The 17,110-nt window shown below is 36.6% G+C and overlaps 1 protein-coding gene across 2 annotated transcripts in view; it reads right to left on the minus strand.

Moving 5' to 3' along the window:
* Positions 1 to 12,913: 12,913 nt before the first annotated feature.
* Kcnb2 (potassium voltage-gated channel subfamily B member 2) overlaps positions 12,914 to 17,110 on the minus strand; it is a 408,319-nt gene continuing 404,122 nt past the window's right edge. For both annotated transcript variants that reach the window (XM_058584406.1, XM_046460526.2), the window contains exon 3: positions 12,914 to 15,313. In XM_058584406.1, the coding sequence (XP_058440389.1) occupies positions 13,157 to 15,313 (2,157 nt within the window). In that variant the 3' untranslated portion in view covers positions 12,914 to 13,156. The remainder of the gene's footprint in view (positions 15,314 to 17,110) is intronic.

Consider the following 17,110-nt stretch of genomic DNA (forward strand, 5'->3'; position numbering starts at 1 on the left):
GGGGTGATAATAATACATTAGGAGGGTTAAATGAACAAATAAATGTATAGGACTTGGTAAATGCTGTATAAGAGTTTTTTTTTTAAATAAATAAATCTCTCTTTTCATTATCTGATAACCTCTTGCCTTGAAGAGTATAAATCAATGGGCAGTCTTATCATTTATCTCACTGTAAGGCAGGACTGGCTATGTAAAGTATGATAACTAATGCAAAATGAAAATACAGGGCCTCTTCTTCAAAAACTGCAAAGAATTTCAAGATGGCAACAGCAGGGTGCTAAATTAAGTGCAGGACTCTGTGCATGTCTGTATGTAAGTGCACATGCCTATGAAGTGGCTTTTGGGTCAGGAGTTAAGACTTGATTTAACCACAGGGCTGTTCTGAATTGATTTCAGGAATGGTAGTCAAATCAAAGTTCTTTGATTATCTCACCCTAGAGTTTTGGCAAGGTGGTTTGCATTGAATGTTTTTTTTTTTTTAAACATATTTATTTATTTATTTATTTTTTTAGTTATTGGCAGACACAACATCTTTGTTGGTATGTGGTGCTGAGGATCGAACCCAGGCCGCACGCATGCCAGACGAGCGTGCTACCACTTGAGCCACATCCCCAGCCCCTGCATTGAATGTTTTAAAAAACACAAACCAAGTGACATATATTTGTCATCTATCTAAAAGGATTCCTTTGAAAAGGGAGAGTACAGTTTTTTCATTTCTTTGAATGGCAATGGTTCCAACTTTTATTTTATTTTTTCCCCGAGACTTGGCAGTTTTACCCTTCACTTCTTCCAAAAGCCACCTGCCTAGAGTCTGTAATGAGGTGTCAAGAAACCATGGGTTGTTGGGAGGTGGCAGGTATGCCATGCTTAATGTTAAAGTGGCTTCATGCAGAGAACTGAAATGACACAGATGTTTCATTTACACATTTATTTTCTATCTCGCTTATTCTACCAGACTGAAATGGAGAACAATGCCAGCAATTTTTTATAGACATTTTGACATAAAGTAAACAAGTATTTTGATGTTGAACAATTGTACAGACTACTACATGCATATAAGTATGCTGATTGGTGCGGAAATATTGAGTTGATCAGCAAAACTATTAATGCGAAATCACATTTTCTTTTAATGGAGTTAAAATGCAGCCGATATGGGGACACCGATACAAACACCATTAAATGGGGAGAGAAAGGCATTGTATTAATGGTGCAGGATGACAGCAGAACAAACACGAGGAGGCGAAATCAGATCCTCTTTATAGAACTGAAATCAACACATTTTGTTTGCAAATATAAAGAAATAAAGCACGTGGAGGCAGGTGAATGAGACTAGACAAGACTTAACCACTTACATATATGCTTCCATTTCTATCAGGAATCTGTATTAAAAGTATCTCAACATACTATGAGATGAAAGGCTAATGCTATGATGTACGTAGACAAGACAGGTTAACTCAGTTGAGAACTCCTAAAAATAAAATACTGATTGTGCTTGTTTTTCCCTGCAGCATCCAGAGCATTCATAGACTAGTATGAAAACTCTAAAACATGAAAGTTAATAAAAGTGAAGGATGTTTCATGCGACTGTTATCTATAAACCTAATACCATGTATGACTTAGAAATATGAAGTTTTTACTTAATATGTATTTATATGTAATAGCATTTTTAAGGACTATGTTTGTAATATTTAATTCCTGATACTTTACTCCTTAGGTTTTAAAAATAGTTTTGAGTATTTTTTAATCTGGGATATACTAGGGACTTAATAGAAAAAAAATTAAAATCTATACAGCTTGAGAAAAAGAATAGGTTGTATATTAACCTGTTTATTAGAGAAATCATCCAGGATTATTCCCAAAAAGTTTTCTTTTCTGTCTTTTTTTTTTTTGGTATGTATTAATTACTGATAGTACTGGGTAATTTCACTATAAGTTTTCAGAAAATTACTTTGTGAATCTTCACAGAGTTGTCCTGAGTTTAACAATAAACTTATATTTCAGCATTAAATGTTGAATTAATGAGTTTTGGGAGTTAGATTTTTTTTTTTTTAAATGTGACTCTAGTAAACCAGAAAAAAGAAAAGAAAAAGCAATAGATAATTCAGGCTCCCCTTCCTGATTCTAAATACCTTTCCCTCCTTCTTTTCTTCTTTCCCTCTCCCTCCCTCCCTCTCTCTCTCCCTACTCTTTTCAAATACTGCCTTTGAAAGTCCATGTAAGTTAATTTTGTGAATATCTACCTTAAATCTTTGTGTGTGTGTGTGTGTGTGTGTGTTTGTGCGCTCGCGCTTGGGGATTGAACCCAGGGCTTTGTGCATACACCCTAACCCCCAACCTTTAGCTTTTGGACACCAAAAAGAAATATTATATTCCTTGGAACACCAGACTTCAACAGCTGGGTCAATTCTGAGGAATGTGCATCCTTTGATTAGTGAAAAGATCTAATGTCAGGCAAGGAAAAATTCACCATAACCCTCCTCCCTTTATTTTACATATAATAGTGCTGAAAGAAACCATTTGAGGCAGGCCTATGTTGCCAACAGAAAATAATTTAAGCAATTATATGGGATTTTTTTTTTAGTTTGTTATTGGCAATACTGAATAACTGAATTACTTGACATATTGATTATATAGATATGACACAGATTTTTCACTATAAGCTTGAGAAAACAGTCCAAAAATACTATTTCAATATTCATGGTCAAGAATGCACAGATTAAAATGATTCAAATGGTGAGATGTTTTAACTAACAGTGTTATTGCACTGCCTCAGACCTTTTTGGACTAGATGTTGAATAAGCAGTTTACAGTCATTTTTGTACCTTGGCCTATGTACATGACACTGTGACAGAAGGTGTTGGCATAGTGAGATGAGAAGATCACAGGGCAGCTCTTGAATGAAGCAGACATAGGACAGTCCACACTGAGTTTTTATATGAGCTACACAAATACAGGTATAAAATACATCTATCGAGCTGTTTGGGCAGCGTGATGTTTATCAGAATACTAGTGATTAAACTAGAAATTCATATTGTTTTGAGAAAAGAGAGGAATACAGTATTTATTAGGCTATAACTAAATAGTAATAGGATCCAATTTTTGTCATGCAATTATGATTCAGAATGTGAATTACTTCTTAAAGAATCATAATAAATTGATAGTCCCACTAAGTCATGTGTTACACTAGTTTTCATGAAATGACTAAGCAACCCTCCCCCCCAAACCCCCCAAACAAACTAACAAACACCTCCAACTAACCAACCAAACAACTCTGAAATAACCACCTCAAACCAATCAAAAATCCTCATTAAAAATTAAAGTATTGTTTTCAGTATAATTTCAAGTATTATTATCAGTATTATTTAAGTATTATAATGGCTACTGAATTCTGTGAAGGTGAAATTTTAATGTATCTTGGAAATTCCTTTATAAACTTAGTGGAAGAATTTCCAAGTCACCCTATCTTTAACATCAGAATTTACTGCACCCTGCAGGGTCCCACAGGGTCCATCCCACTTTGGTTGGAGTAGTTGTGTTGAGACAGTGTAAGGACTGTATAATGTGCTGCATTATATGCAGTCCTTGGTCATTACTCAGCTCTAGTGCTCACAAGAACATAGGGCTCTATCTAAATTTTATGTCCTTGTATTTAAAAAAATTGAAATTAAAAATTAGCTTCACCATTATGTTTCTTGATCAATAAGATTAATTTTAAAACAAAGTAAAACAAAGTCTCCAATAAAATCTATATTAATAGAAACCAATACTTTAGATTTCAAGACAAAACTTAATGAAGAATTTTTTTTTTGTATTGGGAATTGAATCCTGTGGTGCTCTACCACTAAGCTACATCCCCAGTCCTTTTAATTTTTTATTTTGAGATAAGGTCTCATTAAGTTGTTCAGGCTGGCCTCAAACCCGCAATCCTCCTGCCTTAACCTCCTGAGTTGCTGGAATTACAGGTGTGTGTCACTGTGCCCAGCTAAGAAATCTTTTTTAATACCCAAAGCTTTTATTCTTGTAGTTTATTTTGACAAATAGCCAATCATGGTAAATCTGGAATCACATTGATTATGAATTAATTTATGAAATGTTTTCATAGGTTTACAAATGTTTAAAGCAAGAAAGATGGACTCACATATTGAATATTCACAAAATGATGAAGTATATTTAAATTTAGAGGAGGGAGTATAAAAGACTCTCAAAGTCTTAGTCATTGTAGGAAGCTATCTTCCTCTTGAAGAAATTGGTGTTTGTCTAGTAAACATTACAAATTTAAGGCAATTAGGTTAAAAAATATGCTACCTAGTTTTTGTAGCAAGCCATTCTCTCTCTTTTCAAAACCACATGGGGCAGATTTATGTATGTGTATAATTTAGAAAATAAAAATTCCCTCTATTTTACATAATAGTAGTTATATTCTCTCTCTCTCTCTCTCCCTGTCTCACACACACACACACACGCACATTAAAATTTTTGACTGTTTAGGAAGCCACAGAAGAATGTGAGAATACTAAGTAATTAGAACACAAATGTGAGTTAAATTATTTCTTTTGGAATACTTCTTTTTCTTTTAATACTTATCTCCAGGTTGTGAGGCATTGTGCTAGGCACTTCCCTATAAACCATCTCATTTAAGTTATAATAATCTTTTTGAGAAACCTAAGATTTATAATAAAATTAGATACATTAATTTCAAATGGTCACCTAAATATATGTTTACATGAGAGAATTTTTAAAAAGTCTATTCCCAAAATGACTTATTTGTAATTAGATGTATAGCAAAGTATAATTTTTCAATATGGCTTTCTCTCCACCCCTAATATCTTTCGCTAAAGTTTTGTTTAAATGGCTATTACACTTTGGGTCCAGGGCCATATAAAAACTACCAAAATAATTTTAATTTTCCCTGATTGAAGTATTTGTTACCATTGAAAATGAAAAGGGTAATATTTGTATTTTCCTTTTGTTATACTGCCTTAAAAATAGACATACTAATTGGTTACAAACATACCGCACGTGTGCGCGTGTGCACGCGCGCACACACACACACACACACACACTTATTTAGTAGAAAGTTAGCATTTAGGATGATGCCATGAGATAAATTAACAAATTAGGCATCATCCTTCTCATCAACCCGGCTATTTGAAGTTCAAAAACTTAGTAGAGGCTTAGTAGTAGTGTGCCTAGTAGCATGTACAGGGTTCTGGGTTTGATACCCAGCACCACCAAAAGAAAACAAACCTGTTATTATTATTATTATTATTTTGGTTAATCATGGTAGAACACATTGTGTCATTGTTTTGTTGATCAAATCATGTCAACATACTCTATGGAGACATTTCCTCTGTCCTTAGGCCTAAGTTTTCTGACCTCTTGGGCATCCTTTGGCTTTGGGCTTTAGATTCCTGTTGCTAATGTCCTATTGGTCCTGCCTTTGACTTGGTACCTGATGTACTCTTAAGCAGGAAGGCCCTAGGGAAGGATTGCTGGTGTGTACTGTGGATAGAAGAGGAAGGAGGCATTTGAATGGGCAGGATGTGAGATTTGATTATAAGAATCTTATTTCAAACCCGGATGGTGAAACCTGACAAGGTAGAAGGCTGACTCATACCCACAAATGATTTCCATTATTCTCCAGGACCCTGCAGGGAATGTTGATAAGATGCCCAGTAACTTTCTCCTTTAAACATTTTCTTCCATTTACATTCACTTCTTCAAACAAAGCAGAACAAGAAAACAAGCCATATAAAACAGAAAAGATTCCAGATTGAAAGTAAGGTACTAAGAGCAGACATAGCCATTATATAGTTAATTAAATGTTATTAAAAATGTTCTAGTGTGATAATGGTACCTCATATTTGCTTAATAAGCATTTTTTATATGTTCACTTTTGCTTTTTTCTGCTTTGATATCATACTTTTAAAAAATTGTATAAGTTTGGAACTTGGCTATGTGTGACAAACCTAATGTTTTGTAAGTTGCATGTTTTAATTTTCTTCTTTGGTTTTGAACTAAATAAGACTTTTGCCAATTCTTTAGTGATATTTTTCATAGCATATACATAATAATTCTGGTGATAGCGTTAGAATGAATAAGTAATTTGGGAAATAGTATATATTGCTTTTTGTGTATTTGTTTTCCTTTCAAAAAACTTCTAATTTTAATTAAACATTATGATTTGAGTTTAATTCGCAGGTTCAAAACATTGCCTAACCCATATGCTGAATGTTAGAAGCATCTTGTTCTAAAGATGGGCCAAAAATCTGGCTGACAATGAATTTCTGGCCAGCACACACAGATGTCTGTAGGGAGTTTAGAAAACACCTGCTATTTCACCAGGGTCAGTTCAGGGGTATTTGAGGCTCTACTTGAAATCTTCAAGTGGAATGGGAACTGTAGGTTTCCAAGCTCATCAACCCAATAGCTTCATCTTCACAGATCCATGATTCTTTAACAACTTCCACTTTTGAGTTCTTATTCAGCTTCCCACTAAGGGCAGAAAGGTCAAAGTAACATTTATTGTGGATCCAGAGTGCAGACTAGGGCACTGTTAAATATTGAGCTAAAGTCGTGACTTTGTTGTGATTTAGAGGCAGCAGGGTGAAATATTTCTGAAAGTGCAGTGCAGAGAGAGGATAGCCACAGTATGATCAGATATTTGGGGGTAAGAAAGAGAAAACTGAGAAATTATAATAAAAAAAGAGAAAGGAAAAGAAATTCTTGGGATGTAGTTAACTTTTGGCTATATGAATGGGTAACCAAAAGTCGTGAATTTTCTTTCAAGTTCTGCTTACCATATCCTTTCTTGGCAAGTAGAATTCTACTTTATCTCGGACTGACCACTAGAGGACACTCCAAGTGGAGAATAACAATCAGGATGGCACCTCATGACTTCCTTCTGAACCTGTTAGCTCAGCTTCTGCTCTGTCACTGTTCTGTCTCTTGGGTCTTGATTCTTTATTTATTTTAATTTTTTATTAGTTACACATGACAGTACAATGATCTTGACATATTATACATTTGAATCAAATGGGGTATAATTTCTCATTTTTCTAGGTGTACAGGTTGCAGTATCACATACGTGACTATATAACAATGTGATTCTGCAACCTGGGTCTTGATTCTGAAAGTTTGTTTTTATTATTTGATTCTGAAAAGCTGCTTTTACTATTTAGTATGCCATCAAAAATCTGTTTCAGGTTGAAACAGCAAAAATAATAAAAACTCTTCAACCACATTGTCACAGTGGGTGGAAGATAAACTACATTGCTCAGATTAATATTCAGCTTTGGTCAGATCAGCAGGTTGTGATGACTTTGATCACAGCAAACAGGGTGGGATTAAAAAAAATCAAATAGAACAGTTGAAATGATAACTTAAACATAATTTCTGGGTGGAATCTTATTTTCTTTTGATAAAGTGGGAAATACCTTCATTGAAATACATTGTCACAAGAATTGAGCGAGATCAGTAGAAGAAGGGGACCAGGTAAAGCAGGGAAGGAGGGGAGGGAAATGGGAAATACTGGGAAATGATATTGGCTGAATTATGTTGTTATATTCTGTGCCTGTATGAATACGCAACAACAAATCCCACCATTATGCACAACTACAATGCAACAATAAAAATATAGAAAATAAATGAGGAAAAAAGAAATACACTGTTGCTATATTTCAGACAGCTGTTATAATTGAAGCCTGGGTATTTGGAAATTATGGGGTGGAACTTGAATTTGGGGAAAAATAAAAGGATGTTTTTCTTGTTTATCAAGGGTAATTTGGAAATATCTTAGATGATAGAAATAATTTCTTCAGGACAGAAAGTGAAGTTGAAATTGTGACCTAATTTTCATTTAAATAGTAAATATTTCATCTAAATTACAAAGAAGTAGATATGTAGACCTAATACAATTTCTGTTTTAAAATGTAATAGTTTACTTACATTTTTTTCTTAGTCTTTCGTTTTTTTTTTGTTCTTGTATCTTTAGCTGGCCTTGAAATGACTTATTATTATAGGCAATTTCCCCACCTTTCTGTGTTTATATGTATATTTATAGGTTAAAATGCTTTTAGACTTAGTAAAGAAGAGATTATGCATTAATGGCAATGATAAATATGGATTTATGGAATTAAGTCAGGCTGTTTTAAAAAGGCAAGTAGAAGAAATGGTTATTGAAACCACTAATGGATAGCAGTATATCACAATAAGTGCTAAGTTGAAAAATACATAGGAGATTCACCAAGATTTTATATTTGAGACATTTCCTCTTTCTTAGCAGGTATTAGCTTTTAAATCTTTTCATATCTACTTAGATTTTATAGTTTCCTTTTGCTTTCTTTTTTCTTTTATCTCCTTCTTTTTTAGTTTGTTTGGAGGACGACATTATAGTGGCAAAATATCCAATATATTTTCAAATCCTTGTGGACCTCCTGAATAAAGATCTGGAATCAAGCTAAATGATTTCTGCATATCAAATTTTAAATATTAGAAATTTAGAGGTCTAAGCAGAGAATCATGATACATCCCTAAAATGTTACCTATAAACAATAAGAAAGAACATTAAAATGCTTCATTTTCAACCATGTAGCCATTGAATATACTATTAAAATGTAACATTTTTATAGACCTTTTCACTAGTATTAAATTTTGCTTCAGTTATTTATGAGAGACTATTATTCGCTATTTTTTGACAAGCAATTAATCTATCTGAAGACATTTTTGATTTTTGTGTTTTGTTTCAGGTGTTAGAAATTGAATCCAGGACCTCACACATGCTAGGCAAGCACTGTGCCACTGAACTACATCCCTAACCCTGAAAAACTATTTTTAAATTCATCAGATAATTAGGAAAGACAACTCATAACCTCATGCAATCAGATCAACAATTTGCTGTTTGAAAAACTAAACTATGATTAAAAATAATTATATATCAGGCTATAAACCATCCATTTCTTAAGAAAATAGTTCTTTGAAAAATAATATCATTTGTTACTGTTGTATACTTTCTTGGTTTGATCATGAAGTGATTTTTCTCCATTCTCTAAAGTGACATTTTTTCATAAGCCAGATCATCCTCAGCCTGGTTGTTGGACCAGGCAGCCCCATGAGACTGAGTTTGTTGTACCTTAGTGCCTGGTGTTGAATATAGAGTGCTCAACTAGTATTTACTAAATGAATGAACAGTGAAATGACAGTCAAATTCAATGAGACAATATTTTTGAGTTTGGATTAGAAGTATTTCTAAAGTTTGATTTGCTTTTGTTTCAAAAGATCAAGTGGCTTCCTGCAGCCCTCTGCCTAATGTGCATGTCACATTGCATCACAGATAATGCATTCTCCTCTTTAGCCAAGGGGTGTGTATCTTATGGCCAGAATTCCAAATTGGCAAACATATGTGCTAAACATGGTCCATGCCAATTAGCTCAAGTCATTACCATTTGGCACGATCCACTGCTACATTAAGCAAACTGCATGACTGTAAATTCACTTCTAGTTTTATTTACACAATTCCAAATATTAATAGTAAAAAGCCTCTAATTAAACATACTTTTCAGTGATATATCAGAATGCCAGACTTGAAGCCAGATGACATGCTGAGGCCAGGTCCCACTATTCACCAGTGACCTGTGTGAACTTGAGCAAAGAACAAAAACCTCTCTTGTCGTTGATTGGTAATTCAGAAGATTGTTGTGAGAGAAGAAACTATACATCCATAAGGCTTTTTGTTTTTTTTCACAATTCAACTCTCAAGAAAACATAGTTGAATTATTGATTTTGCTTGGCTAGTGTCTACATGAAAGTGAGACAGTTAATGATAAGAAATTAATGGGAATAGACACTTGGCACATAGTCTTCTTGTTACCAAATATAGTCACATAAGGGATGGTTGCTTCAAAGCAGTTGGTTGTGCCAGAGTGAAGAAATTTCTGGTGAAATTGTTTAGAGACTAGTTAAGCCACTGCAGGGATCCACTTAGTATACTATCATTCTTGTGTATGTGGACCTACCTGAGATGTATATTGATGCCTATTTTATCCTCTTATGGATGGTCTCAATCTTTGGGCAATGTGCACTGGTTGTTGAGAACCAGAAGAATCAGATCAGTCTTTCCTGGGACTGTGCTATTTTGAAGTCATTCAAATAGTTTACATATTGTCATTTGTCCCTGGTCTCAATGAATGAACTCTCTCAGTAGCAGACATTTTCAGTAGTCCTCAGGGTACCAATTCTATATTCCTGCCTATAATCTATATTGAGGCAGTGCTTCTCAAATTGGGAATGCATTATCTGGGGGATACAAAAGAAGTATCCTACATTATAAGAATATTAATTTTGTTAATTCACAAATAATACAAAACATCATTTTAAAATATTGAAACAAGTATTTCACAGAGTAAAATGCAGCATTTACATGAATTTTAATGTAAAACTTATAAGACTTCGAAAGAACTCTTGTCTGGTAGGCATATTTCCAGATCTTTCCAGGCATACATGTTCATTCTCTGAGTTAGGTGCAGTTCGTGGAAAAGGTTTAGAAAGCACTGCACAGATGCATCTTGGGAACCCTCTGTCACCAAACTGTCTCCCTGTGGAATACCAAATTCAAAGAATTTTTAAGAGGAAAATTTTCTATTTTTCCTAACTAAAGACTATTGGCCCAGAGGAACTAGGATGAATTGAAGGATAAAGTTTCCATGGGATATTTTGGACAATTCTTTAAAACTTAAACCAATGAAAAGGAAACAAAGACACTTCCTCCACTTAGATTGAAGGGACAAGAGTTTTTAGGGAAAACACTTCCATGAGCCTTGTCCTCGACTAGGCAAGGCTACTGATGTTAGGAATTCTGGAGCAGACACATGAATAGTGAGAACTTAGTCAATTGTCAGGACTACAAGATAAGTCCACTGTGCAGTGAAATTAATTTAAAAAATTGAGATATATCAGTAACAGACATCAGACAATAACTGCTTCATGAGGCTATATAAATAAAATGATTTTCATACCTTACTTGCTATTCATCTAATAGCCAATAAAACTGTTTGACTTTGAAAAACTATATATAGAAAATTCAAACACTCTAGCTTTACAAAAAGTGATCAATGTTTAGTTTTAGACACTGAAATAAGTATGAGTAATGTAAATATCAATGATAATGACCATAAACTCTTAAAGGTTATGTTTTGAAACATAAGAAATAGAAATTCAAAGTACAGTGAAAACAAAATGTTTTAAATAATTATTTTTAGCAGCAGGGCTGCTTAGATTTCAACTAAAGATCAAAGCTTGTTTTCTTATCTGAGATTTAATGACCAGATTTTGTTAATAAAGAAATGTTAAAGCCTGAAGCTAGGTTTTAATATTTGGGCTATTTTTTTTCTCCCTAAGTTTTTTTCTTTCTTTAACAATTAGAATAAACTATAGAATGCTTTTTTTTCCCCTTTACACAATAAGCTATGCTTTTAATTTGGCTCATCATTTTCCTATTTCCCTGAAATTTATACCCACAGGTGCAAAATGCATTTTGCTGAAGCAAAACCTGGACATTCATGGGAGACAAGGAATAATTCATTTGAAGTCTTAAGGGAGTTTGACATCATTTTTTCTTGGTTTTCATTTGGGCAAGACTGAGACCCAAAGAGACTGTGGAGGTTTATACAGGATCGTACATCTGGTCATTGCACATCTGTGATCAGAGCCTCGATTCCTGTGAAGTAAGGTGGATTGGAATGACCAGGGCTCTAGGACAGACCTCCCCAACAGGGAAACTGCCCGCATGTGCCTTAGTGCCTCTGGATTTCACCATTCTCGGTAGAAAATGCTGGAAGTGGCTTTCATCAAGGTTACCACTCCCAAGGAGATGGATCTGGAAACCTGATGAAGGTAGTTGCTGAAGGGGTTTCTGATGAAAGTAGTTACTGAAGGAGTTGCCACCATCTGTGGCTTGGGCAGAATTCCTATCCTGCAAAAGAGAAAAACTTCCCAAACCTCCACCCCATTACAGAGAAACACTCAGTGACCCATTTCTAGGCCTGGGCTCTTTCCTTTGTAACTCATGTTGAAACAAACTTTCTCTCTGTAAGGGGTGGCAGGCTCTGCTTTTAGTTTTTCGAAAGTCACTTTCTGGAATTTCCATTTTGGCATCTCTACATTATTATTTATAGATCTTTAGTTTGAAAAGTTTATATTGAATATAAGAGAAAAATGTAGTCAGGTTGAGATGGACAAAATAGATTTTTAAAATCTAGTTTCCAAATAGGAGTGCCAATTTTTAAAAAAGTTTTGTTGTATGATATATCCCTTTATGTATTTTTTAGGATTTTTAAAAAATGTATTTCTCTAATAGGCTATGGCATGATGCATAACCTATTGGCAAAATTTCAAGCTTCCATTCCAAATATTGCGATACCTGGTCATTAAATCTTGCTGATTTCCATGATTTATAAATAAAATCACAAATGCTACAAGTAAGCAAAAGCAAAAAAGAAAAACATACCCTATGGATTATAGCACAAATAAATAAAAATACTGTATTCCTTTAAATGAATGTTCTTATAAGAGCTTTATAACCCAAAGCAAGATATGCGAGATAGTTTAAGAAGAGGTTGCAGTTTTGCAACCGGAAGTCTGTATAGCTCCTCCAGGCAGTAGCTGTGAAGGAAATACCTGCATCTCAAAGACTTGTTTCCACATGTTCTTGACACTTCTGCATCCAGGCCCCATTATTTACATTGCATTTTGCAAGCTCGAAGCACCTTACTCCTCATAATTATGAATGCATGCAGTGACATTTCATCCTTTCATGTGCAAATTCTAAAATTCATTGTAACATAAAAGTTAAAACTTGAAAATCTGCCTACAATTTGAAATGAAAGGATCAAAAATGTCAGACATTGCAGAGGACTGGTTCCTAACAGAGCTCTCTTTATTGGTTTACTGTTCTTCAGTTATTTTTGTTTGTTACAAAATGCAGTCTTGACTCTTTATTTAAACAGTACTTAAACTAAACTGTTCATGCCATGCAAAAAATAACATTTTATGCACTTTTTTTGGGGGGGGGGATAGGGGCATCCCATGATTTAGTTCACAGGCATTATTAACCGTGTTTTAAGAAACAAGTTTTTTTTTTAATTATTGCTTTTGTAACTAGTCACATGCTGGTTTCACGTGTGGGACAATAACCTGTGTCGCCTGGGTTGGAATGAATTTCTGGGGCAAACAAGTGGTTTTCCATCTTGCACCCTTCTTGACTACTCTCCTTTTTGACTTCACCCACAGCGTGACAAATGTCTTGCCTACAGTTGTGACTTGTGTTCTGAGGGGAGGAAGAGCCCACACAGCCCTCTTCTCTCAAAGGGTCTCTCCCATCACTAGGCTTATCTGCAAAGCAGTTGGGGCTAGAGTCCGCTTGCATGTCCGGCCTGGCCCCTTGGAGCTCCAAGAAGTCTTCGTCTTCTCCAGTATCTATTTCAGTGAAGCTTCTCCTCTCCCTCGAAGAGAAAGGAAATAGTTTCTGTTTGGGAAACCGAGGGGACAGCCCTTTGGAAGGTCCCTGACAGTGTGCTGAAACATCAGCACCCAGCGAGGGTCTGTCTCCCTGGGGAAGGGTTTCTTCCAGGAGGATGGTACTGATGTGCTGCGGGGTGGTGAGAGAAAAGTCAGCTGTGGTTACTGGCAGTGGCCTGGCTGTGCTGGGTGGAGTCTGGGGAGCACTGCCTCTGTTTTCCTGAAAATTCACTTTGAGGGATCTGGACTTTAATGGGTTGCTCCCTTTCAGTGAGCTCTTAGGGCTGTCAGTGGCACTGTCAGACAGCACAGGACCATGTAGCCCACACTGGGCACCACTGGCATCAAGGTTCACAGTTATATCGATTGGGGCATATTCCAGGGTGGCATCCCTGGCATCACGCCCTTTCTCTCTGCTGAGTGTTAGAAATGGGGGGCCTCTGGCTCTTTGGTGCTCATCTGTCCCTGGGAGGTCAGTGGGGAACTTCATCTGCAAGTGAGATGCAGAGGGTGGTGGCAGGGGTGATCTCTCTGTCTCTGTGAAGTCAGTGGCACAGCTGGTGAAGCTGTCGATGCTGGAGGTGCTCTTCATGTCCACAATGACCTCGGTCTGCGCCACGGCCAGCTGCTCCTGTGGGTAGACCACTTCTTCCATTTCTATCTCTTCTTCATACACAGATGGCCTCTCAGGCTGTTCTTGGCAGTCTGGGTTTGGGTGAGAATGAGGCTGTGTCTTGGTGATTTCATTATACAGCATCTCCAGTTTCTGGGCACTCAGATGCTGTGGGCTGGAGGAAGAAGTGTTGTTCAGCTGCTCGTGGGAGTCTTTTTGGCTAACCTCCTGGTACTTATTCTCATAAGATTTGTTGGAGCTTGTTTCTGACAGAGCCTTCCTGGCCCACTTCCACCGGCTTGGGGACAGGTGATTATCATCAGCCGAGTCCTTTGTATTGGCTGACTCTCCAGCCTTCTCAACAGCCACGTCTATCAGTTCCATACTTCGAGCGAAGGCATCTTTTAAGTTCATAGAAACAATGCTTCCATTCCTTTTGGCCCGCTCAAGAGCCTCTCTCCTTTTAATGGCCTTCTCCTGACGTTTCTGCTCTTTATAAAACTCAGAAAAATTGTTCACAATGATTGGGATGGGAAGGGCAATAACCAGAACCCCAGCAATACAGCAGAGGCCTCCCACAATTTTCCCTAGTAATGTTTTAGGGTAAATGTCACCATAGCCCACGGTGGTCATGGTGATGGTGGCCCACCAAAATGATGCAGGAATACTGGTGAACTTGGTAGCATCTTCATCCTTCTCAGCGAAAAATACCAAGCTGGAAAATATCATTATCCCCATGGCCAGAAATAATATCAACAAGCCCAACTCATTGTAACTCCGTCTGAGGGTGAACCCCAGAGACTGCAGGCCCGTTGAATGTCTGGCGAGTTTCAGGATCCGAAGGATGCGCATGATTCGGAAGATCTGGACCACACGCCTCACGTTTTGGAACTGCAGCACACTCTTGTTGGACTCTGTGAGGAAAATGGTGACATAGTATGGTAAGATAGCCAGCAAGTCAATGACATTCAGTGGGCCTTTAAAGAACTTCCATTTATTTGGTGAGGACAGGAACCGTAAAAGGTACTCCATGGTAAACCAAGCAATACACACAGCCTCCACGTGTGCCAACTTGCGGTTGTCGGTGGGTTGTCCAAATTCATCATTTTCCTGCAGCTCTGGAAGTGTGTTGAGAGACAAAGCAATGGTGGAAAGTACGATAAACAGGATAGACACGATGGCCAAGATCTGGAAAAGAGGAGAAAGGTCAAGTTAGTAGGTCCTCTTGGTCGCTTAGGTGGCTAGGCAACCTGTGGATCCGTGGTTCTCTAAATGATATGGAATGCTTCAAGTTATTCCAATAAGGATTTAAGAAGATAAACTTTTCTAAAAGCCTAAAGTTCTCTAACGAATACAAACACATTCACTCTTCATGAGTTCATTTCACCTAAAAGCCGAATGCACAGCTGGGAGCAGTGGCTGCACACCTGTAATCCCAGCAACCTGGAGGCCAAGGCAGGAGTATCAAAAGTTTGAGGCCAGCCTGGGCAAATTAGCAAGCCACTGTCTTAAAATAAAAAATTTTAAAAAGGAGGTGGCTAGGGTGCAGTTCAGTGGTAAAGTGCCTCTGGGTTCAATCCCAGTTTTTTTAAAAAAGAGCCTAATGTACATTTAAATTCTAGGACCTAATTAATTTGAACAAAGTCAAGTCCCCTTTCCATGCCATTGTTCTTAGGCACAGTTGTGTGGGTTTCCACAATTGGATGTGGGCCCCATATGGCTAGAACAGTATTTTTTTTTGAATAATCATCTTTTCTTTCTTAGCTAGCTATAATTTTTCTCTCTTATAACCATCCTGTTGTTTCCTTAAGTGAATTGTCTTACATACTATATAAACTAAACAGAATTCATGATTGCTATAAGTTTTATTATATAACTAAGAATATAAATGCAGAACATAAATGTGGAGAGAGAATATGGCACTCTGTATGACACTACTTCTCCTAAGAACAAATACTTCTTGTGTGTAGTAAGTTTTGACATTGGAATCAATGTCAGGATAGCCTTTGTTCTGGGATGTGTGCACTCTGGGCGAACATCATGTGGGAAAGGAACATTATGAGTTATTATGGTTTGGACATAGGTATTCCCCTCAAAAGTTTATGTGTTAAGACAGGAATGTTCAAAGCTGAAAAATTTGGATCATGAGAACTGTAACCTAATTGATGAATTATTCCATCTCATGAATTAATAATTTTAATGGACTACTCTATTGGGTGATTGGCAGGTGGGGTGTGCTGGAGGAGGTGGGTCACTGGGGCACGCCCTTGGGGATTGTATCTTGTCCCCTTTGCTCCTTCTTCTCTGTTTCCTTGTCAGCACAAGCTAAGTAACTTTCCTGCCTTGCGCCCTTCTACCATGTTGTTCTGTTTCATCTCAGGCCTAGAGCAATGGAACTGGCCAACTATGGACTGAATCTCTGAAACATGAACCTCAGATAAACTTTTCCTTCTCTTGTCAGGTCTTTTGGTTATAGCAACCAAAAGTTGACTAACGTGTAAGCTAAGTTCAGTCAGGCAAGATAAAGAGCTTGAAGAATGATCATGGTGATAGTGCAAGGCAGATATTCTAGGCAGAAAAGGTAGTAGCATCATGTCAGGCTTGGAAGGAAAGAGGCAGAGCTCAGAAAGAAGAAAGAAGAGGATCAAATGACTGGGTTTTAGAGTCAAGAACTCTGAACTCTGTCCTTGACTTTCACTGTTTGACCTTGGGCAAATTACTAAATATATCTATCTCAGATTGCAAATATGGTGAGTGAAGGCAATAATCATAGTCAGTTCATGATTTCTGTAAAGATTACAGAATATAAGATGTTGCTACATATATAAAAAATACTCATAATTGTTAGAGGCTAAAATGTCCCCCCCCAAAAAAATATGTAGAAAATCTGTAAAATTATACATTATATAGACAACCCAAGAAGGGATTTCCTTCCTATAACCCAATGTTCTAGATTTATGGGGTAAACTAGGAAGATTAATGTTT

Source organism: Marmota monax, unplaced genomic scaffold (genome assembly GCF_021218885.2).
Source record: "Marmota monax isolate L192 unplaced genomic scaffold, Marmota_monax_Labrador192_F-V1.1 WCK01_AAM20220418_F8-fsc00063, whole genome shotgun sequence".
In the NCBI taxonomy this organism is placed as follows: Eukaryota; Metazoa; Chordata; class Mammalia; order Rodentia; family Sciuridae; genus Marmota; species Marmota monax.